The 24,484-nt window shown below is 41.6% G+C and overlaps 1 protein-coding gene across 6 annotated transcripts in view; it reads left to right on the top strand.

Moving 5' to 3' along the window:
- The first annotated feature begins 476 nt into the window (after positions 1–476).
- The window catches only part of EDEM3 (ER degradation enhancing alpha-mannosidase like protein 3), a 47,900-nt gene continuing 23,892 nt past the window's right edge, over positions 477–24,484 (top strand). For 2 of the 6 annotated variants that reach the window (XM_084851365.1, XM_084851364.1), the window contains exons 1-8: positions 477–760; positions 8,723–8,768; positions 13,778–13,878; positions 17,777–17,816; positions 19,934–20,046; positions 21,433–21,586; positions 23,006–23,140; positions 24,210–24,315. In XM_084851365.1, the coding sequence (XP_084707491.1) occupies positions 597–760; positions 8,723–8,768; positions 13,778–13,878; positions 17,777–17,816; positions 19,934–20,046; positions 21,433–21,586; positions 23,006–23,140; positions 24,210–24,315 (859 nt within the window). In that variant the 5' untranslated portion in view covers positions 477–596. Of the gene's footprint in view, positions 878–8,722; positions 8,769–13,777; positions 13,879–17,776; positions 17,817–19,933; positions 20,047–21,432; positions 21,587–23,005; positions 23,141–24,209; positions 24,316–24,484 lie in introns of all 6 variants that reach the window. The other 4 variants (XM_084851369.1, XM_084851367.1, XM_084851368.1 and 1 more) reach the window with 2 other exon arrangements.

Genomic DNA, 24,484 nt, shown 5'->3' with positions numbered 1-24,484 from the left:
TTCATTTCCCGCTGACCTCACTGTTTACTCCCCCCGCCCCGCCAAATCCTGATATACAGGTCAGGATAACTATTCATATATCTGATGGAATCCACTACACGGAAGCTTATGCCATAATACATGTCTTTAAGGCGCCACAAGACTCTTTGTTACTGATTTCTGTATGCCGCTCTCATTTCTGCCCTGAGAGACGCTCAAAAAACTAACGCGGACCCGGAAATTCCATATCCAGACATGGAGATCGGTGAGTCGGCCGATTCTTATCTCTGTGCGTGAGAGCCACGTCCAGGCGTGCGTGCGAGGGGTGGGGGTTGGCAAATCGTTCCACGTATCACTGTATCCGGGAGCGTGGAACGTCCAATCAGATGACGCAAATGCTGAGTCCCCATTGGCCGCCGGTCATCGTTAGCGTCACGTGACCGGAAGAAAACCCGGAAGCAGCCTAGCGGCAGGATCGCTGTTTCCTTGGCTACGCCAGAGAAAGGAGGGGAAGAGAGAGCAAGAGGGCGAGTGAAGGGCTGGTCCCTTCCCCTGTCGTGGCGGCGGTGCTGTTGAAGGGATGGGGCAGAGCCGGGCCTAGCGGGGCAGCTGCCGCCATGAGCGGAGCAGCGGTTGGTGGTGAGGGAAGGAGCGGCGACTCCTCGGCGGGCCGCTGGCCTGGCTGGAAACTGCTCGCCTTGGGCCTCCTCTCCGCTTCTTCGGTGTTGGCGGCAGCCCCGGCCGTGCAGGCTATGAGCAGGGACGAGAAGCGTCGCCTCGGGTAAGAGCGACGGAGGGAGGGAGAGAGGCGTGGGTGTGGCCTTGTCTCTCCATCGCCCACCTGGCATGTTCCTCGGCTGAGCCTGGAGTGGTCACCTTGGCGTGGCCAAAGAAGGAGGTGGGGTTGCCTTCCCTGAACGTGACATATTGAAAAGCGACCGGCCCTTCGTGGTGTCAGTGGGCAGCGGGAGAAGGGTGCCCAAGCTAGGGGTTTCGTCGCAGCTGGTTTAATGGTATAAATGATTTGTGGACCGGGCAAAGAGGTCACTAAGTATGGCACTGCATGTCGATAGAGAATGTAGCATCTTTGCAAATAACCCTTCAAAACTCAGTATCTGTTTATTTGGTTTGTGTCCCACTTTTCGACCAAAAGTGGCACTCAAAGCAGCTACCTATACATATTTCTTATTAAGTTTTTGTCTGTCTAGACAGAATTACCTATCTTTTTCTTTTCACCCAGCCCTCACCGTCAACTATATTTTTTAAACTCTTCCTGCCTCATTGCCTGGTGGCAGTTCTTACTTGCCACAGTTGACTAGACGAGTCATTCTTGGCAACTCTGGAATGTAGCAGTTATGTCAAAGAAGGTGACAAGTGAAGCATTTGTGTCTTTTGTCACATTTCCCAAAGGAATGTCATTCTTTGAGAAATAAATGAGAAAGATGGTTGTGTGTCTGGGGGGGGGGAGAACAATTTCTTATTATGCATTGAATTCTCCAAATATAAAACAGTCTAGATTATAAACAAGTGGTGACACTTTGGCTACTTTACTTGGGTTCTGGAGAGGTGGCAGTTGCTCATATGTCTACAAATGTAAATATGCCTATACTAGGATTGAGGCTGAGCAAAAAGTAAGCATGGGTGAGAGCTGCACATTTTATTTACTTATTAAATTTCTTAATCGCCCATCTGGCCGGTCACCCGGCCAGACTGGGCGATGTACAGCAGTACAATTTAAAACAGTAAAATTTCACATTAAACATTATTTAAAAATACCCTAACCCACCCCAAATGCCTTTCTGAATAACCAAGTTTTCAGTGCGTGGCGGAAGCTCATTAAAGAGGAGGCATGGAAGAGTTCCCTAGGGAGGGAGTTCCACAGAGCGGGGGCCACCACAGAGAAGGCCCTCTCCCTCGTCCTCACCAGCCTACCTGTCCTGGCTGATGGGACAGAGAGGAGGCCATCCGAGGCTGATTTTGTTGAGCAGCCTGTCTGGTGTTGCTGGAGGCGCTCCTTGAGAAAGGCTGGGCCGGAACCGTATAGGGTTTTAGAGGTCAAAACCAACACCTTGAATTTGGCCCGGAAAACAACTGGTAGCCAGTGCAACTCCTTCAGCACTGGAGTGATGTGATCATACTGGCAGCTGCCTTTAATCAGGCGAGCTGCCGCGTTCTGCACCAGTTGCGGCTTCCAAAACATCTTCAAGGGTAACCCCACGTAGAGCGCATTACAGTAGTCTAATGAGCCTCCATGGACAGCTGGGAGTCCAAAATGACCCCCAGGCTGTGGACCTGGTCTTTCAAGGGTAGCCGTACCCCATTCAAAACCAGATCAGCATCCCCCAACCTACTCTTGCCTCCCACCAAAAGTACCTCGGTCTTGTCAGGGTTCAGCTTCAGCTTATTGTTTGGACCATTCATAATGGACAACTTGTCAACCCCTACAAGGCTTGTTAGGGCGCAGTCCTATCAATTACGTGCTCACTGCTCAGAAGCCCCCAAACTCAGAGGTTTCTGAATTTCCCATGCACTGCTGGGCCATAGCCAGCAGTGTAGGAGGAATAGTGGAGGCGATCTTTGCCCCCCTGTCATTTGCCTTTCTGATTTTCACCAGATGAGCTTTTGAGCCCATCTAGCAATGGTGCTTCCAAGGGGAAGGAGGCTGGAGGAGGCTCAGAATAACTCATATCAGTCCCCTCACCACCCACTGGAACGCCCCCTTTCTTCCTCCTCCAAGTTCACTTTTCCAACCTCTGTGAAGCAGCCGGTGCAGTTCTCTCTGTGCTGGCTGTGAGGGGGAGGGTTCTGGGGTTGTATCTTCAGCTCCCCCTTCCAAGGTTGCTGTGCTGTCTCCAACCTCAGAAGGGTTTTCTGAGCCATCGTATGTTCTCTGGGATGCTTGCTCAGGGACTATAGGATTGCTCTCTGTCTGTATTAGTAGTGGGCATATCTGTGTACATGTTAATTTTATGTAACAGGTCTGTGCCTGTATGGTCATTCTATTTATGCAATTAGTTAAAAGAGGTGACTTCCTGCAATTAGTTAAAAGAGGTGACTTCCTGCTCCGTTGATAAGTCTGTAGCCAGATTACTTAAGCAGCAAGAGTTGAGGCATCTTTCGGCTTGATACTAGTTCTGCTGCTGCTGGTGCCTGTATTCCTACGTAGGTGTAGTTCTGGAAAACATCAGATTTTTCATCCTTGAATTTGTTTAGTATAAATCAGTGCGCAGGAGCTGACAAACTAATATTGTAGTTCATATAGTTTAATTTTTTCACTTATGTATATCAATGGATATCTTCTAAAAAACCACATACTCCTATGGAGGAAAATGGAATGCCTGAATTGTCCCCAGGGTCATAGTAGAGAAAAACTGTACTCTTGTGAGGCTAATAATGAGTAGAGAAAATCAGTAGTAAGTTATTCTTGAGTACACATCTTTGGTTCTCCAGATAGTATTGTGCCAGTGACAGCATGAAACTCCATAGGTGCACACAGAACCGAACTTTTCTTGTTCATTTAGTACTCCGTTCCATTTTATGGATAGATTGCAGCGCCCTTCCCTTGGTCCATTTCAGTATCCCAGCCAAGATTAAGATAGTTTTGATCATATTTTGAGGGTTTTTCTCACTTCCACTAAGGTGTTCATCTCACTGCTAGCGGCATGGTTGCTATTATATTTAAAAAATAAGGCAAAACTTCGGCCTATGTATTCAGAGGGGCTCCTGAGCTATAATGTTATGAAACTTGGAATGACATCCTGAAAATAGATGTGCATATTCTTCTAGGATGTGTTCATTAACTATCCTTCTACCCCCACTTCAACAACTTGAAGAAAATAATGTGCTCCTTGATGCAATCTCTGCTGCCTTGTCACATTCTTATAGGTGGATATCACTGTTCCGCAAGCATCTGTCACAATTTCTGAGCTCATGATACTGCATTGTGGCTAAGCCAAAGTGAGGCAGTGAATGTTTTCGCCACCTTCTCATTGCTGAATAGGTATTTTGCATGATTAATTTAAATAGTTGCTTGCCTTCAGACTTCAAGATAGGATAGGCCAGAAATTGAGGTATATATGTAGAAGCTGTTGTTTTGATGATGCTAGTAGTTCCAAAACTCATAATTAAGTCAGATTTGTAGTGGCGATAGTGCCTTCTGATTAATGGGCATCTAAATTCATTCTTGTCTGGCTACGTGTCTAACTTATGTGAAGAAGACATACAGCAGTTCACCCGAAAGTAATAGAATCATAAGCTTTGGGTTGGTGGTTCTTTTAGTGGTTAGATACACAAGAGCAGGGATCATTTCTTGCAGATCACCTTACATAATTCCTGAGAATACCATCTATTGGAAGCAGAATTAAATTACATTTATGATTACATATTGTTTGAGTAACATTTATAGATTCCGATGCACATTCGTGATCACTTAATGAGACCTTAAAATATTCAGATGAGTTAAGTGATAAAAGGTCATGTATGATATATCTTAGGTTGTTCATTGTGGTGCATATGTGGAGTGATTATTCTAATCTGCATGCACAGTGGAAAGATTATGTTTCTGTGTTCACTAGGTTTTGGACGAATGCATACTGGAGGTAAAGGTGCTTGTAAAAATCCTGACAAGAGATGTGGGAAGGAAAATTTTTGAAAACAGAAAATTTTCCAGTGCCTAATTTTCCCCACAGAAAATTTTCAATTTCATAAGTTTATTAGAAAAAATGAATGTATGCCAAGTGCAAATACAACATTAGGCAAGCTTGGCAGTCCTAAAGTTGTAATTGATGTTTTTCAAGTGATTATACTTAGCAAGTATGTGAGAGAATACATATGTCTTTGAAATACACAAATGTGTCAAAGTGAAATGGAAGTAATAGTGATAGCAAAACTGAAGATGCCCCAACAACATTAGTGGGAGAGAGTCGAACTTCATTGAAATAGATGAGTGATTGTCAGCATATGGTGCACATTTTGTTGGGTTGCTAAAATTAGTGTATCAATTTTCAGTACCTTTGGTTTTTTCCTTAAATTTAGGCAATAAAGGGAAGTACATGCTATTGTCTTTAAAGTTTTACAAGTATTCCAATAAAAAATTCTGTATCATATAAGCAAGCATGTTAAGGGTGCAATCCTATGCGTGTTTAGACAAAGAAAGTCCTACAACTGCCAGGGTAGCCATAGCTGGGGAATGCTGCAAGTTGTAGGACTTCTTTCTGTTTAAACGTGTATAGGATTCTCACAAGTGTGGTTTAATCTTTTTTCTTCAAACATTTCATGTCAAATACTTCTGGTGTGTTGAGACAAAACATTAACATGGGGTACTTTTAAAAAACTTTGTTCACTAAATACAAGTGAAATAAGCATGCTAAATTAAGTCTCTCTAGGGCAGGGGTGAGCATCTTGTGGCCCTCCAGACGTTTTGGCCTATGGCTCCCATCAGCCCCAGCCAGCATAGTCAATAGTGAGGGATGATGGGAGTTGTAGGCCAAAACTTCCACAGGGCCACAAGTGATAAAGGGCCACAGGTGACTCCTGCTGTATGGCATCAGAACATTTTCTGTTACAAATGACCCTAGGCAAATTAACCTAATTTGTATTGAAAAATTTTCCATTCAAACCTTTCAAGAAAACCGGCTTCATTGATGCTGACAACTCCAGCTTTCTTAAAGAAAAAAGTGCAGTCATAAGAATTAGAAGTTTAGGCAGTTTGGAATATGTTGTGGGAAAATCTCTTCATTCTAATCATAGTTGAACAAGTTGACTTCCTTGATCTGGAAATAAAAGATGTGATCTTTTGAATCCACATCGTTGATCCACTAAGGTCCTAGACTCCCAGTAGAATTGCTTGCAGGACTGCATAAGCTATGATAATTACCTAGTATCCCATAATATCTTGCTGTTATAACTTCAGATTTTCTAAAAAAATATTTTAGCAATTAAAAAGAGCATTTCACACTGAGCAATTGCTATTGATGGAAGAGGATCAGGACTCTTCCATCAAGTGACACTTAAGCTTTAGAACTTTCTCCCTGTGAGAAGTGCATTCTGCCTCTTTGCCATCAACCTTCAGGTGGCAAGTAATGCCTGTTACCTTGGAGGGCATTTGGACCATCTGAGCTGTGGTACTGCATCTTATTCCTGACCATACTGTTCCTTCATTAATTTAGATTGTTGGATGTCATGTTCTTAAGAGATAACCTTGTTTATTTGCCACGTTGTTGTACTTTGGTGGAAAAGGCAGGAAATATTCTAATGTGTGTATATATGTTCCTATCTTATAGTTCAAGGCTACCTATCTCAGTCCTTCAACAAGACATCCTAGGGGACCTCCACACGCAGCTGTTTCCCACAGCAAACATAGAACATGTGGATGTCACACATCAGCATGTGTGCATCTTTACAGAGTAGTGTACGCACATCTAGGAAAACTGAGCAGGACAGGCTTCCTACATGTGTTCATACTAGTGTTTAAAGATGCATGTACACTTGTTCGTGACGTCCACTCATTAGTGTTTCCTGCTGCTGTCATATATAGAGCTGCACTTAGTCTGTGGCAGAGGCTGGGTCTGAACCAGTTACTGGGAGCAAAAGTAGGAGAGGGGTATTGCCTTCATGCCTTACTTGCAGTCATCCTGCAAGGATCTGATTGGCTGTTTTGGGCAATGTATTGGAACTTTGGTCTGATTCAGTGGAGTTCTTCTTATGGGGATAAAGGATTTCCTGGTCCATAGCTCAATCTCTTAGCCATTATGGTAGCTGTAATACTCTAACTAGTGAAGTTGGTGTTTAGTATGAAAACACATTTGTGTTCATCCTGCTGGCAAAGATTGGAAACGTCTAATGATGTTGTGCAGCAAAGTTCTGTGCATGTTTACTCAGAAGCAAATCATTCATTGTCCAGTTAGACTTGCTCCCAAGTAAGTGTGGATAGGATTGCAGCCTAAAAACAGAATCCTGTGCGAACTTACTAGGAATTAAATCCCATTGAAGTCACTGGGACTTAATTCTAAATAATCAAACATTGTGGTCAGGGTGTAAATTGGTTAAAATATTATTTACTTGCACGTGCACGCAGTGGTTTGTAGTTCTTGTCAGTTAAGTGGATGATGATAAAAGGAATTGTCTGTAAATTAATAGTGGGCAGAAGGAGAATTTCAGAAGATCTATGGGCAATTCGCAGTAAATCAAGGGTTTTTGACTCTGTGTTGTTGAAAAATAGTAACAACAAAGACCCCCCCCCCCAAAAAAAACCCCACACACAACATAGGCTGCTGAAACAAAGCTTGTGAGAAAAGCCCAAGTGTATTTTTGTATGAAATGTCTTTGATGCTCAGTTCTGAAACTGAAAACAAATTCTTGGGCTAGCATGCTCAGAGGAATCCTGCTGTCTGTTCCTCTACACTACTATTTTGCTCGTGGCTCTGGTTGATGGATTTAAAGCAGATCTGAAAAGGCTGAAGTCTGCCCACCCTTGCTGTAAATGGACCAATAATTCCTGATAACATGTGAATTATTAATAGTAATACTGAAACTTCATACTCCAATTAGCCACTAAGTAAATGTAGAAGGTTTTAGAAGGTTTTTTAAAGTCTTAAATTTATTGGCTAAGGTATCTGTGGGATACTGATGCTAGGGAAAGTGGAAGGCAAAAGGAAGAGGGGCTGACCAAGGGCAAGATGGATGGATGATATTCTGGAGGTGACGGACTCGACCTTGGGGGAGCTGGGGGGTGGCGACGGCCGACAGGAAGCTCTGGCGTGGGTCCATGAAGTCACGAAGAGTCGGAAGCGACTGAACAAATCAACAACAACAATCTGTGGGAAAATGGTTAATGCATAGTTGCAGTTTAGATAATGGGGTTGAACGTAGTTAAAGAGGCATATTCTGCAGTACGTGATCGTATCAGGATTGGGTGTCTCTCCCCCCCCCCACTCTGTGCACGCACGCACACATACACACAGCAGAGCCAGCATATATGTGCAGTCACTTGAAATGTCTCTGAAAGCAAATGAAGCAAAAGTGGAAGTACTGGCAAAAGCTAGGGAGTATCATGCAAGAATAGATGGAAATGCCCACCAGTGACTTAAAGGTATAGATAGCAATACACATCTAAATGTGCATTATATTATGGATGCAAATGAGATTAGCATTGGATCTGGATGTGTAGATCTCTCATGTTGGAATGAGGTGTGTGTAATTTCTTTCATTCATAGGGTAGCTTTACTGTCTTGATTAAAAAAAACAGGAGTGCAGCTATAAACATTTTATAGAATTAGTGTGGTATGTATGTTGGTCTGAACTGAGCATCCTTTGCTTGTTTGGATATAGCTTGAGGGAGGGGAAGCCCACATGCAGCGAAGCAGCAACAGCACAGGGAATCACGGTTATCTCCCATCTGTGATAGGAGATAACAGCAATGAATCCTCTCCCAGTTGCCTCCCCAACTCCTAGTAGGGGCAGTGTTTGTGGAGAGGGCAGGCTTGCAGGGGCTGAGGGGGCTGGGTCGGAGGTTCTGCATCAGTGCTTTAGATAGCGGTCTTTTTCACATCCAAAAATGACAAATATTTATTACCCATAGCTTTTTGTTTAGCTTGTTCACATACCCAACTGATCATGGAGTTGTACCTATGTGGGAGATACTTGTAATAAAATACCAGGAGATTACTTATTTCTGTTTAAATCTCTCATTCAGAGGAAGTTTGAACCTACCAACTAAATCATTCTGTTTTTGTCTCTCTTGCAGGAATCAAGTAGTGGAAATGTTTGATCATGCCTATAGTAATTACATGGTAAGTACAATGACCACATAATTATTTTAAACATTAGGTTGGTTCTAACTGTCTCAATCTATTTTTAGTATTCTGAGATTTTTCACATAAGGTATATGCGGTTAGTAGACTGGGTGACCTTCATGCTAGTCTTTTGAGCAATATACTCTTGTATGTGAATCCTAAATGTATTTGGAAGCAAGTTCCATTGATCTTAAGTAGCGTTCCTAGTTCTGAGTGTAGCTACTTAGATGTTTGTTTGACCTTTAGGCTTGATTCGGTCATTACACCAAACCATGGTTAAGGAAGCTTAATTGTGGTCTATTGTCTGAACTGACAAATCATGGTCTGCAATCAGTTAGCAAACCAACATAGGAAACCATGGTTTGGAATGGATTAGTAATAATATGATTTGGCATGATGTCTGAATTCTCTTTTTGGTAGATTGTATGTGACTTGCTCCATTGCTGGAGGCTATAACACCTAGAGGCTGAAGTGATGAACAGATAGAAAATGAAAGCAGATGATCAGCTCTAAACCTTAGTTTGCCTATATATTTAGAAGCTCAACCATGGTTTGAGTTCTAAACTATGGTTAGCAAAAGCCATGGTTTGGTGTGGTGATGGAACAGAGCCATCAAATACAACAACCTTTTATGAGTTTGCCTTAGTGTGTTTCACTCCTGGGCTTTGAAGCCTATGTTCGCTCCTGATGAAAGCTGCACCTGCTTACCCAGAGCAAACAGCCATCTCTTGAGAGTTTCTGATACGCGCTTAATTCTCTGGTCTGTTAATTCTTTTCCCCAAAATGTGCAATATAACATTAACCTCAATAGCAATTTAAAAAAAAATAGTAGAGTCCTTGACAAATCAGAAATGCTATCATTCATCCCCTAAAAACCCTTGTGATGTTGATGATTACTGCTCATTTTACAGATGGGACTGTGGCAGAGGGACCAATCTGCCTGCTTGCCTGCCCAATTAGTGCGTGCCCAATTCGTGCTGCTTAATATGTTAAGCTATATTAAGAGCTACTGTAACATTGGTGCCTAATACTGCAAGTTGTGAGCCAGGATGTTCCTTGCTGAAATCTCACCTTACCCACAAATTCAGTAGGTGCTTGGGCAAGCCACTATTCTTTCTATTATGCTTCTCTCATATGAGGGTAATAATACAGATCTTGTCATGGGGCTGCAATAAGGATTATTGAGGCAATGTATGTAACGTCCTTTTAGCATTTAGTTGTTGTTACTATTATGGTTTTTACTATTATGGTTTTTATTAATCTGAGTAATACAAATAGCTTTAACAGTACAAAATAAAAGTACATAGTGTCACTTATTAATGGAGTGTGTTTAAACACTGATTTTAACTGCAAATACACAAGTACAGGTTTAATATTTCCTTGGTTATCAGCCTGCTTGATCATATTTTGCAGGCAAAAGCAGCATTTCATGTCTACGCATGATATTCATAATTGGTGCTTTGTGCCTATGTGTTTGTATCTGGAAATAAAATATATATTAAATATAGCCTTCAGATGACAGTGGGAATTTGAATCCAAGTCAAGTACACAAAAGTCCATTGTGTATAGAGCATTGGGAAGAGTTGTTCGGTATGTTTTAAGATTGCATTTATGTTGTGGGGGGATACATATTAAATTGAGAGTGCAATTTTAACCTTTGTCTCTATTGACTGGCTTTCTTTTCTACATTTGTAGCATGAAAACCTTGGGTTATGAGGAACTATAACTTGACATATCCTGGAAGCTTTATAGTCAAAAGGATATTTTCTTGCCACGTATACTAGGGCTTAAATAAACAAATTGCATTCTGTGCTTGTTAAACTTGGCAAGCAAGATAAGGGATTTAAGCTTTACTTGACAGTTAGATAGCAAACATTTTACAGGTTCCTTCAAAGTGCTGATGTTTAAGGTTTTGTTTTGAAGATATGTGATTTCCTATATTTATAAAGGGAATGACCAGTATGTTTTGCTATACAGTAGCAGGAAGCTCTTCTGCTTTAAAGTACCATTTTCCATCAGGGTTTCCACAGAGTGCTCATAACCAATGTAAGTTGTACTGCTGAGTTTCCACGCTTTTGTCTTGGTGGTTATAAGGGGAGCAGGATGTTCAGATGGCTGTTAGATGCTGTGCAAGGCACTATGGGTGCCTCCAGCCACTCTTCCTCTTGCCTTTGCCCTGTAAAAGCCTCTTGTTTGACACTCTTGTACTGGATAATACGTGGACAAATACCCAGTGCTTTTTATAGACATTGGTCCTCTGAAGCTTGTGAAGTATTTCTGAGACAGGAACATCTAGTGTCTTTCTTTTTGACCTTGAAGGCTTATGAGACTTCTTGGAAATATGGAATCCTGAGGTTGCAATCCTATGCACACTTACCTGGGCATACACTCCTTTTTTTTTTAAGAACTGTATTTCATGTTCACGTTAGTTCTGCCTATAGTACACCTTTTGAGCATGAAGAGGGTGTCACTTTAAGGCTGCACTCTCATTGTAACTTTACTGCTCCTCACAGTTCACAATTTATAGGTAGGGAATTTCCAGATAAGTTACAAGTGCTTGAGGATGTGATTTATTAAAAAGCAGCTACAGTAAATCCTAGACTACACACACACACACACACACACACACACCCCTACCTCTCCTGAATGGCAACACGTTCTCTGGACAAAAACTATCAGCACCTTTGCCAAAAGCACAGTTTATATGTTGACCTAGAACTGAAATCAGGCCTGATGGCTCTCCAGTGGTTACAGATTTTTTTCAGTTGATCTTGGGCAGGAAGCTGGCTTACTTGCCACACAAAATCAGCTCAGGTGTATAAACACACCAACTGCACACCTACATTGCAATTTTGCAGGGCATTGATTTACTTGAAACTGAACTATGGTTCAGTATTGTATAATTCTGCGAGACCATCAGTTCAGACTGTATTCACCATCAAGAGGCTGTGAGCATATTGCATCTTTCCTGTACATAGTCTCAATGAAGAAGCATTGAAACTGCTGCTGAGTTTGCATTCTGTACAGCTCTCTCTACAATATGTTGCTAAGCTGCAGTCCCTGCCTGACCATCCAGTTAGAACTGTGTGTTTGTGGCCAGGTGGAAGACATTGTTTGCTGCCTAGATTTCTTCTGTTCCAACCTTTGCATTTAGGCTTAAATTTCTTCTGCAGCAACTCAAACCATTGCTTAATAATACTGTTTCAACAGTAATACTGCTTCAGCAACGGTCTCCTCCACCCTCAGCCAGGAGGCTGCGTGGGATAAACTACCTGCTTGCCCAGCTCCCATGGACTGAGATGACTCCTGATACTGTCAGGAGTTTTCTTAGTAACATTGTTCTACAGTACTACATAAGGATTGTGCAGCAAGTTTACTAATGCATCCAAGTCGTGTGACCATGTTGGAGTGGCTTTGTCCGTAGGTACCTGGCAGTTAAGCTGTGTTCATTACAGAACATCTTATAATTCTCTGACACTGAATCGCATTAAATAATTTGGAAAATGTAAGTGCTATATACTGAATCCCTTAGTTTATTGTTGTCCTTAGATTCATTTGCCGTGGGCTCACAGCCTCTGTTTTCTGTTATTCTTTAATGGTTGGGGGGTTCTTCAGTCTCCTTTAGGGTTTTTTGGATACCTGGGCTTGTTGGCAGAAAGGACAACGAACTGGTTGACCAGATTGCCGGGGTGGCATCTCAGCTTTTTTTAAATGTGCAAAGGTTCCATCAAGTGAGCTTACCCCATTTTTAATCTGGCAAGAGCTGTGGGACATCCAGGCAAACAACACCCTTCTTGAGTTGAGACTGGTACTTTGATTGTGGCTCCGTGCTTCACTTAAGAACCTAAAAAAAGAAGTTGTCCTGACTTGGTTAAGGCTTGCTCAGCATCCCTACCTATCAGTATCTATTGTGAGGAAGGCCCCACCCATGTGCATGCCTTGTAGTGATCCCCTCAAGGTTAAACATGTTTTGCTGGAGTGTCCATGATTCTCAAGTGCCAAAGAGGCCTTTCTGCATACCCATTTCCTTGCTCCAAACATACTCTGAGTTCTGGGTGACGATGTTGCTTTAAACACTGTATTTAGGTTCCTGAATACTGGCTGTCTCTCTTTAAGATGCTTTGAATTATTGGGAACAAGTCATTTACAAAAGAACTCTCCTATATTTGCCATATAACTATAGCGTGCCCTTGCTACTACTGCAGCAGAAACTCCAATATTACAGTCTACTTGACACGAAGCTAATAAGGAGGCCTTCCCAGGCTCATTTCACAAATGCAAAAATAGATGTAGCTCATAAGATTCAGGAAGTGAATATAGCTATCTTCACACCAATTAAGCACATATCTGAGCAGTTTTACTTAAGGAGGTGATTAGTTTTAAAGAAACTGATAGGAGGTGGGCAAGTGGTTTCAGACAAGATGATTTTAGTACTTGATGTTGTATATCCTTTTCTGTGTTAAGTAAAGGCAGTCAATATTGTATGCAATGCTAACTTGCTGTTCATGAGGCTTGTTGCTATGAATGCCTTACAGCTTATTCTGAATAACTCCAGATACAAGATAGGCAGAATGAGGCAAAAATCACAGTAGAAACATATGTGGACCAAAGCTCTGCTATGGGTCAATAAATAGGCCACGCCAGAACCATAAAAGAGGCTACCTTCTGCTACTGCTAATAAACCCATTGCAGTGGCTTTTGTCTTACAAACTATTTTCCCTTTTGTACTACCTAAATATATGTGTGTTCTTCTGTGTAGAAAATGTTTATTGCCATTTAGCTAGTCAAAATGGTAATTCAGTCCAGTGAAGGAGCATGATGTTCCCACTCAGCTTTCTGCAACATTTTTCTTCTTATGATTGTAGAAAGTGTGTTCCTCTTTAGTTCCTGCTCTTGCTACAGTGTGTGGAACAAAATGGCCTAGCCTTCATAAATGTCAGCATACTATCCTCCCACCTCTTTAGTTTACCCATTTGTTGTTGTTTTTCCTGTTTTGCAATGAACAGGAACATGCCTACCCAGCCGATGAGCTCATGCCTTTAACTTGCCGTGGAAGAGTTCGGGGTCAAGAACCAAGTCGTGGGGATGTGGATGATGCCTTGGGAAAGTTAGTATATTGAAACTATCACATTTATATGAAACAGCATTATTAGCCCAATACAACTCCTAGTGTGGTCTCCTGTGGTGAGTAAGATGCACCTGTAGGTATCCAGGAAGAGGAGCATTACAAAAGCTAGTTGGTCTTTTAGGCTACAAATGACTAACATAGGTGTGTGTAGCCAAGTAGATTAGTAAAATGTGTGTGGGTTAGCAACTTTTCAGTAAGGCTGAATTAGCTAGTATACTATGTTGATCTTATTTCTAATTCATAGAAGCTGGTAATCCTATTTCAAAATATGACATTAACCAAGATTCACAAATTGACACTCTTGCAACCATCAGCAAATCTGGAACCATTTCTCTACTGTTTGGTAAAACAGTAAACAGTACAGCATAAAAAAATAGATATTTAGGGGAAGCTTAATAAGCTTAAAGATGTATTTTAAATAGGACTCACCAAAGCATTGCTAAAATCGCAAGGGATGATTCCCAGTGGAGAATGGAGAATTTATAATGGCATCAATTAGACCTGAGGAATGAGTCCCAGGAGTCAGTTAGAGGGGATTGGGTCAGAAGGACAAGTCACTAGCTTGACCTTAGAAATCAAGCCATGAAAATTAGCTTCTGAAACTGTGGGTTATGAGACGCAACAAAACAATGAGAATAAAATACTGAGAATTCTTGGAGAGTCACCACAGGCGACCCGTTCTCTGAAGTGAATTAATTAGTCTTGTGAAGAATGTCGCTGAATTCAGGCAATACTATCTGAAATTGACTCTTGCTATTGGAAGACAGAGAGAGCCCTGCCATGAGGCAAGGTCAGGTGTTAGATTTTGGGTGCTGCTAAGGAGTGCAGAGTGGGAGGCAGACCTGACTGGGGCACAATCCAGAGGGAAGTTCTCCATGTAAGCCTTATCAAAATTCATTGGACTCCAGTTCCTGTTGATTTTGACAAACTGCTAGATAGATAGTACCCCAAATTAATCAGTGGGAGTGGGGATTATGCATTGACTTCCCAACGCAGGCATGAAATGTCTTGGGCCAGTCCTGAAATAGGACCTTTCAGAAACAATTTAAGCTAAACAGCTGAAATGGAGCAATGCCATCTTCCTGATGAAGTCTTGAGTCCCGGTTGACAACTGACTTTCTACTGTGTGTGCGCGCGTGTGAGTGTGTGTGGGAGGGTTGGGTAGCTGAGTTGAAGGGTCATCAATATTGGCTGGGTTCACACAACACAAAGTCTGGGTTGTTGATGAACTTTGGGTTGTTGTGTTCTGTGAACCCAGTCATGCTAACAACCATGGTTTGTTAACCATGAACAACCCATGAAGAGAACCCGTTGTTTGTTGGGTTGTGAACTGTGGGTTGTTTGTGGGTAACAAACAGTGGTGTTCGATTTTAACAAACCATGGTTTGTTAGCACAGTTGGGTTCACACAATACAAGAACCCAAGGTTCAACAACAAGACACAGTTCATGACAACCTACACTCAATCCAGAGTATGAGTTGTGTTGTGTGAACCCAGCCACTGGCTCCACCCATGGATGTATACCTGCACAAAGCTGCATTATAGTCGAAGAGCATAGCTCTTCCTTAGGTTCTCCTCCCTTCTTGGGGTCAGGGGCTCTGCTGAAAACCAGGTGGGAAGCATTTGGAGCCAGATTTGATGCAGAGACTTCCAACTGCATATATCTGTTCTAAGAGTGAGACTCGATGTGACAGCAACATGACCTAAATTGGGATGTACATGTTTCCTATAAAGCATGGGGGATGGGAAATTCGAAGTTCAACATGATTAGGTAGGGCAATGGCTCACAGGGCTGAATCCTTCCTTCACCCATCCCCCCCCCGCTTTCCTTGAACCTGTTTTTTCTTCTTCCTCTGGGGCTTGCTTCTAGTCACATAGGCTCACTTTGCACATAACAAGATGCCACCATGGGTGAATTTCCTTGCAGGGCTTGTTGTCGCAGTGGCAGCAGCCATTTTGAATGTTCGAACCACAGCTGGGGCACACTGTAGCTTCTTGTTATGTGTGAACCCAGCAAGGGTGGGTTTTTGGGGTGGTTGACAAGTCACCCAGAGTAGGCTGTTTTACAGTTGTGGGTGGCGTGTTAACCACCCCAACAGCCCACCCTTGCCAGGTTTGTACATAACAAGTTACAACGTGCCCTCTCCATGGCTCGGATATTCAGAATGGTGCCCGCCACCGCAACAAGAAACCCCACAGGGAAATTCACTCACAGTGGCTTGTCGTTATATGCAAACCAGGTTATAGTCTCATGGGGGTGGGGGGGGGACAGCTTCATAGAAGCAATTTGTGGAGATTTTGTGTGGGAGAAAGAATTTAATTCTCTTTTCCTGCTGGTCCAAGCAAGTTTAAATCTCACCTCAACCCCCACACTTCGTTGGAATTTGGTCTCAGACCATTCTAACATATGTGCCTGCCACGTCTCATCTAGTTTGGCCCTGAGTAGATTGATAGTGCCACTATTTCATTTTCAGTGTTAAGTTCCACCGTGTGCGTGTGTGCGTGTGTGATGCACTGTGAGAGTAATGTGAACCATGAGCAAAAATGTAACCCACACAAACCAATCTCGGTCTCTCTAGTACAGGGGTAGACAACCTGGAGCCCTCCAGATTTTTGGGACTACAACTCCCACAATCCCTGACTATTAGCCATGCTAGGTAGGGATTATGGATTATTATGCATTAAAGCTATGCATGATATTGTTTGGTGCTATATGGCCCAGTATGTTATCAGAGAACAGAGAAATTGGCTATTAGTTTTAACTGGAAAAAATTGGATTGGCCATCAATAACAGATTGGTTAAGAGTGTGGAACATTAACTAAGTAGACAAATTGATGGTAGATTTGTTCAGGAGTGGAGTTTATAACATACCGGAATTCAAAAGTACAGGGTATTGCTCAACGCTTTAGAGATACTTCTAAATATGGTCAGTGGTATATAAAGCTATTAAATAAACACATTTTATGCTCTGATAGAAATTATTTCATGATTTTAAATGGAAATAGTGTTTAGTGATATTGAAAATTTTATTTGTTGAAGCTGATGCATATTCATTCAGATATATTTATTTTAGTACCATATAGTATTATGCACTTTATCTTTTCATAAGTTCCCTATGTACTTTATTGATTATGTACTGCATATATGTATTTAAATCAACCAACAAATGGGCCCTTGTATATAGTGGGCCTTGAACTCCTGCACCCTTCACCACCGCTCATATATTCTTGTGGTTATATGAGTGGGTCCTGCTCATGCAACCTATCCGTCCCTTCTTTGCCATGGAAGCATTGCATAAACAGGGCATATTTGCGAGAGCATGTATGCACATAGGCCCTGGCTCATGCAGAGGGTTTTATGCACTGCGAAACAAGGCTCTCTCTTGTATACCACAGCTTTTAAAGCCTACATTTTAGAGCCATGGGTGGGAATCTGGCTAGATAACCGATACTAAAATCTGTGCCTGAATTGGGTATTGGTCAGAGGGTCTAGAAAATGTATACTTGAAAGTTGTAGAATTTTGCACAAGAAAGTTGGAGGCAAGGGACTATCAGAATCATTATGAAAATCATTCTGGGGAGGTTGATGGAAATGCATGTTTATGGCTTTGTGCAACGAAAATATAAGAGGGGCAAACAACAGCTTACTTCATCGGCTATGAGGACTAGAAAGAAGGATCTGGTTTTATGTATGCAAGTTCCTCGCGCATGCTCATGACAACACATGATTCCTTCATAGGGTAGCCTCTCCATTCATACTAGGATGCCTGTAATTTAGTAATCAGTGACAAATATTTTGCAGTGTTTCTAAGAAGGTTGTAGCTGTTACAGATGTACTCAGTCCTAATTTTTGTGTGTGTGTTCTCTCCACCGCCAGGTTTTCATTGACATTAATTGATACATTGGACACTCTTGTGGTAGGTTTAGTATCTTCCGTCATGTTTCTTATACTTGGACTTCAATTTTTACAATTTTGTTCATAAATTCTTTAATGTTTGAATATACCTTACAATAACTTTCCTTAACAGATGGCTTTAGTATAGAATGGCTCTTCTTTATATAGAAAAAATGCACTCTTAAGAGTTTCCGCATCTTATAGCTTACATGTACTATAGATAAAGAGGTGGATCCCTACTAATCTAAGAATTGGGACTAGTCCTGCAGTAGCCGAAAACATTCTGCTGTGTGACTGGGCCAGCTTGCTTGCTCTGTTTAGCCCTCCCATGCCATCAGCTCTGCCAAATGGGAGCTCATCCCTCTCCTGCCTACTTGTGCTTTTCTCTCTTCCTACTTACATCATCTCCTCGCTTCTCCTAGGTCCCATTTTTTGTCTTGCCAGATACCTTGGCAGGAGCTGTGGGCACTCTCCATGTAGGTATGGTTGATTCTTCCATTCATCTACCTTACAACTCAACCCACACTTATAGTGGCGTTATGAAACTGCTGAAAGTGGCTTGGGCAGTGAGTGGCATAATAAATATGAGTTGAGTTGCCAGCTGGGAATGTGGAAGGAATTGCATGATGAATTTACAATGTGCCTATCTTTGTGTGGTTTACTTAATACCCATGTTCATAACCTGTCACATCAGGTGACTCTTGGAGGTCAATTTCAATTCCCTGTTGTGTGCCCAGTGTTCCCTGCTCCTAGGAATAACTGGGGTAGCTCTTGCATGAGCAGAGCTCTCTATATATACATTTATTATGTTTGCACATCACTTTAAGTTAGGAATCCTGGCTTAATAAACCACAATGCGAGTGAGCAGTATGTTTGTGCATAGAGTCCATTCCAGTCCCACTTTGCTCTTCTTTTTGAGAGTGTGTGTAAACAAACCAGGAAGGGATAGCTTTGCATTGTATCTGAACCTGGGACTATAGTTAAGTGTGTCCAAATAAGCCAAGATCAGAAGCTAGTTTTAAACCAGAGTTTAAAGGGTTTACTTGCTCATTCATATAATTTAATAAGCCTGAATTCCTGGCTTAAAGTAATGTGTATCAAAGGTGTTCAACCCAACTCATTCTCTGCATGTGTTCAGACTGATTGCTGCAAACTAATGTGGAACCAATTTCAAACTTCCTGAAGTAATTTTACATGTACACATGGGCAGAAGGTTTGGAATAATTGGGAAATGCACAGGCCTGCAACAAAAATATTGACTGGCTAGTTTGGGTTGATATGTGACGCTTGGTGCTTCGCACTGTTACTTTGCTCTTGCTGATCCCTTAATGTTGTCAGGTCAAATGCTGTAGTGACGGTAGAAGCAGCATTGGAAATAATTATGTCTTGTATGCAATTCTTAGGCACTGGAGACTTCTCGGGATGTAGACCCGATAAGCCCCAAGCCTTTTTGTCACACCTCTCCCACCTTCCTTCCTTCAGATTTATGCATATCATTTCACTGCTTTCTCGTTTCCTCACCTTCTGGGACCTCCTTCCAGTTAGTTTTCCAGTCCTTCACCCACACTATGTGGGAATAGTAATAATGCTAATCTACCTTATGGGCTGTTGTGCTGAATTTACAATCATGGCTAAAAAGAATGGTACAGTTCTCTCAAGATTCCAGTCTACTTTCAAAAAACATTTCAGAGTAAGGTGCCTAATGGGATTGTGATTATAAGAAAAGGATATTGGATATTGTTGTCCTGAAGAATTTATAATTGGAAAACACTGCATAGTCATTGGTCTTTAATCTGCCAGAATAAACTTTTTCCCGCTTGATAATTGCACCTTTCCTTTGGAGTTTCAAAAAACCCTGGCCCACAAGGCATCCCCTGGGGAATTCCATAACCAATCTACCTCTGCTGTGAGACTTCAAAGATGTTTAGTGTTCTGGTGTTAAAGTGAAATATGGCCTACATGCTACTGCACCATAAAATACTTAAGCTGCCTACATATATATTCTTACGGCCTGCTTTGAATTCAATGTGTTTTCTTATGCTATCCTTTATTTTTTAAAAATGAAATCCATAGTAGTTCCTCTAGTAAACCAGTTTCGCAGCGGGAAATAATTGTTTACAGGTTATTTTTGTTTTGCAGGTCTTAAATAAAACCAAAGAGTTTGATGAAGCTGTCAAAAAAGTTATTAGAGATGTTAATTTAGACAACGACATCGTAGTATCAGTGTTTGAAACTAACATAAGAGTCCTTGGGTAAGTGTTATGCTGGAGGAAAAGCGTTGGCTGGTGGTCTTTTTGCATACCCTAATCTGAGTTAAACATACCTGCTCCACAAGTGTTTAAGAATAACAGGAAGCCACAGTTCATAAATAGTTTACAAATCTATTCTTAGGATTATGCATATTTTTTTTGGTAGCATTTATCTTAGGGTATATTTCAGTTTTATATTTGGCTGCATTTATCTCCATTTTGCAACAACCTTGCACAATTCCTTATAAGTATCCATTTAGTGAGAGCTTGATATCTGGAATTATACATATGGGAATTAGTTAAATGTATATAATAGCCTCAGCCAGCAGTATTCAGGGCTGTGTATTTGAAAAGTTAAAATTCTGGACCAAAGGAATCCCAGTTCTGTGGGAAGAAACATTCTATTGTGATCTGTAAACACACACACACACACTGCAGATTTATATAATTTTCTCATTTTGTGTAACTTTTTTGTTTTACTATCTTCTGAATTTGCTTGTCATGGTGAGGGGCAAATGGCTATGCTGGTACTGAAGCCCACACCCGACCACTAGAATTTTTACTCTGGCTTCTGGTATTTCAGCCAGCATTGCCACCTACATTTAAGTATACATTTGCATAAGTACTGGCATTTAACTAAGTTAAAGCTGAGAAGCCATAAGATGCGATGCTGGTCACTTGTTGAGATTGCTTTAAGGTGATTAGACAAATGTATGGAGGATAACGCTATGAATACCTATATGCTACATCCAGGATTGGGGCAGCATGCTTCTCAGTACCAGTCACTGAGGAACTGCAGTGGGAGAGGGTTATTGCTCTCATGTCCTGCTTTTGGCTGGTTCGCCACTGAGGGAAATGGGATGTTGGACTAGGTAGGCCTTTGTTCTGATCCAGTTCTGAATTCTTATGAGATCTTCGGGAAGCGAAATTCTCCACTTTATACTGCAGTCTGCAGGTTTTCTGCAGTCCTGTGTAATGGCAGCATTTACACAGCTATGATTATGTTAGTTCTTCAAAAAGGGAAGAGCATTAATTTCGTTCTCAGTTTTGCAGCAGTTGTGTTATATTTGGGCCTGGTACAGATGTAACAGGTAACCATAGCTTAAGGGTCTGAAGCCATTCACAGTATCATGTATTCCTTCCACCACACCCTTCCCATCTCTGCACAAAATTTCCCACCCTGTATCCCTGATACAGAGTTAAGTCTGGCCATTGTGTTGCATAGATGAGGAAGGGCTGCTTCTGGCTAAGGCTGCTCCTAAACCCCAGTTCAGAATAAGAGGCTGTTAGTTCTTTAAACATTGCTTTTTAACAAGCATTCCCATGTTTGAGTCAGTATTTTCATAAACTGAATGTAGCTCCTGATTTGTTTTTTTGTTGGGCATTTAGTGGTCTTTTAGGTGGGCACTCAGTAGCGATCATGCTGAAGGAGAAAGGTGAAGACATGCAGTGGTACGACGGGGAACTTCTGCACATGGCAAAGAAGCTGGGCTACAAGCTTTTGCCAGCTTTTAACACCACTAGTGGTCTCCCATATCCAAGAGTAAGTATAATATGAGGTAATGCTACCTTTGCTATAGGTCAGGTGTGCAGAACTTCAGGCCTGGGGGCCAAATCTGGCCATCTGGGGGGCCTCAGTCGAGCCCTCCAGGGTTTTCCAGGAAGCCATGCCCCCTTCCACTGGCCCATCCCCTTTCCCCCAACCACTGATCATTGGGTGGTTTCCAGGCATTTGTGCCATTTTCCCCAATTCTAAAAGGTTGAAATGCTTCTCCTAAGGCTTAGTTATCGGCAATAAGAACTTTATGTTAAAATATGCTGCTATTTTGGCCTTGTCCCTTTTGCCTTTGGCCCCACCCAGCACTGGAATGCGGCCCCCGGAAGCTTCTCAGAGATTGAATTAGGCCCTTGAGCTGAAAGAGGTTCTGTACCTCTGGTATAGTTGGTTAAAGGTAGCTGATATGCTGCGCAGTACTTCTATTATGAGAAAATTATTCTGTGTTGAGATAGATATAAATCCACACATTTGTGTATTGTTGACTAAAAGAACTTGAATCTCTTACACCTCTTATGATCCCAGGCCACAGCATGGCCTAATTTCTTTTAAAATACTTATTTGCAACCATTTTGTTTGTGCCCTTTATTGAATAATTTTCAAGTGCCATCGTCCAGTGAAGCTGTATGCATGTGTTTCTGAAAACCAGGAACATGACCAGAGTTTTCTGTGAGCCTGATGTTCTCACCATAGCAGGTTCAGCTCTAAAAGAGGTAAACTGCTCTTAAGCAGTGTGGAGCTTAGCAGTGGAGTCGCTGTGGTAAGAACCTTTGACGTGGCATCCACAGATCTCAGTTGCTTTGGATTATGGACATAGTCTGTAAGTGTCTTCTGGGATTGCAAAGGGTGAATGACATGCTTAGCACTGAAAGTCACTCTAAAATTTCATCTGAAAGTATACTGCTAATGTTCACTTTTGAGTGCCATTTTTGGCGGAAAGGTGGGAAATAAATAAATTGCTTAAAACTTGCACACACATGCAAATGTCTGGAGGTTGCTAGTAGATAGAACACATGTTCTGTGATGTTAATAAAGAAATGTTTCTAATATGATACCTGTGCAGTCATTCAGATGTCCTTGTCAGAGCCATCAGGTAACTGAGATCTTTGTTTTTAAGGTTCAGATTAACGTCGGCATAATTTGTATAAGTACAAAATCAAATTCCAGTGTTTTTCCCAATACTTACTTATGAACTTTTCATGATGCTTCATGTCCTTTGCTTTTAAACTCTGTTAAAACATAACACATTTTTTCTTGCCATAGTGCAATATGAACTTAAGTTCGATAGCTTTTGTTTGATCTAGAAACAACAATTTGTTTAATCTAGATGCATAAATATTTAACTCATGAGTTCATACTCTAGAGTAATCACTGTAAAAATAAAAGGTTTGGGCACTTTTCTTCTAGGTTAACTTAAAATTTGGTGTAAGGAGTCCTGAAGCTCGGACAGGAACAGAGACGGACACTTGTACGGCTTGTGCTGGTACCTTGATCCTAGAGTTTGCTGCTCTGAGCCGTTTCACAGGGGCATCAATATTTGAGGTTTGCTTAATAAGTTACAATTCATCATTTCATATGTAATTTATAACTTTCATTAATTTAGTATCCTTCATGTATGATTGCTTGATAGAATTAATTTAAACTATGTTATATCTGTTACTGAGCTGGTAACTGAATCCGTAATACCAGGAACTAGTAAATTCCTTCTCTGTATTTGGAGGCATTGTTTTCAATAGTCCAGAAATGATCTGTTTATAAATTGGATAACTCTGTAACAAAACAGTGGTATATTTTATCATCAGTGCAACCTTGGCATGAACTCATGTTGTTGAACCTACGGATGGTGTAAGCAGCAGCTCTCTGTGATGGCTGACTGTCAGTCTGTGTCTACCATAAGCTGCTGTTATAAGCATGCATTTGTATAAATGGTGTACATTGCACTTGCATCAAGGAAGAGAACAAAACATCTTACTGTCATGGTGCCCTAATGATGGGACTTCCAATACTTTAAGCAATTTCAATACCGTTTAGGTGAATTCTAGTGTAGCAGGGTGGCAAAGAGTCTGCAGGAATCCCCCAGTTCAAATCTCACCTCAACAATACCTGAAGTTGCCTTAAGCTAGTCACTCTCTCTTGGTCTCAGCCCCCATTGTTAACTCCCCATTGCCTGTGGAGTTTTTTGCAGCCTATCACTAGTTGAGTATAATTTGAACTTGCACGTGTGTCCTAAGGCAGCCTTGTTTAGCACTTTCCTAGTTACATGTCGGCAACTTGTGGACCCCTGAATGTTGTTGGACTGCTCCTCCTGCCATCCCCAACGGTTGGCCATTGCTGGCTGAGGCTTGTGGGAGGTTGGAGTCCAGCAGCATCTGGAGGACTGCTGGTTGCCCATCTCTTTGCCACTGCTAAGAATTGCACTTATCTAATTTCCTTAAGTTCTTTCTCATGGTAGATATGATTCTAGGTCTTAATTTTTGTATATAAGGTACTTGAGAGTTCCTTAATTTTAAAAAGAGAGTGAAGTTAAAACACAAGTTGTCTGCATCAGTTTCTCAACATAACCATTGCACTTAACATATTTCTAGTTAAATGCAGTTTAACTTTGTTACAGGAATATGCACGGAAGGCACTTGATTTTCTTTGGGAGAAAAGGCAACGCAGCAGCAATTTAGTGGGAGTCACTATTAACATTCATACGGGTGACTGGGTCCGCAAAGGTATGAAGCTGTGGTCTCTAGCTCTTGCAGGAATCAAAATATGTTGTAAAGCATCCTTGAGATACTAGACTTCTTTCATGCAGAAAAGTCTAAGGAGGTCCATCTGCCTGACCCAGTGGCACAAGAGATCTAGGATTTGCTAGGATACAACTTAGCGAATGAGTATTTA

Source organism: Heloderma suspectum, chromosome 4 (genome assembly GCF_057233095.1).
Source record: "Heloderma suspectum isolate Gila_16-S chromosome 4, 16-S_ref, whole genome shotgun sequence".
NCBI classification, from domain to species: domain Eukaryota; kingdom Metazoa; phylum Chordata; class Lepidosauria; order Squamata; family Helodermatidae; genus Heloderma; species Heloderma suspectum.
The sequence above is the reverse complement of the archived record's forward strand: the minus strand, read 5'-3'. Positions and strand labels throughout refer to the sequence as shown.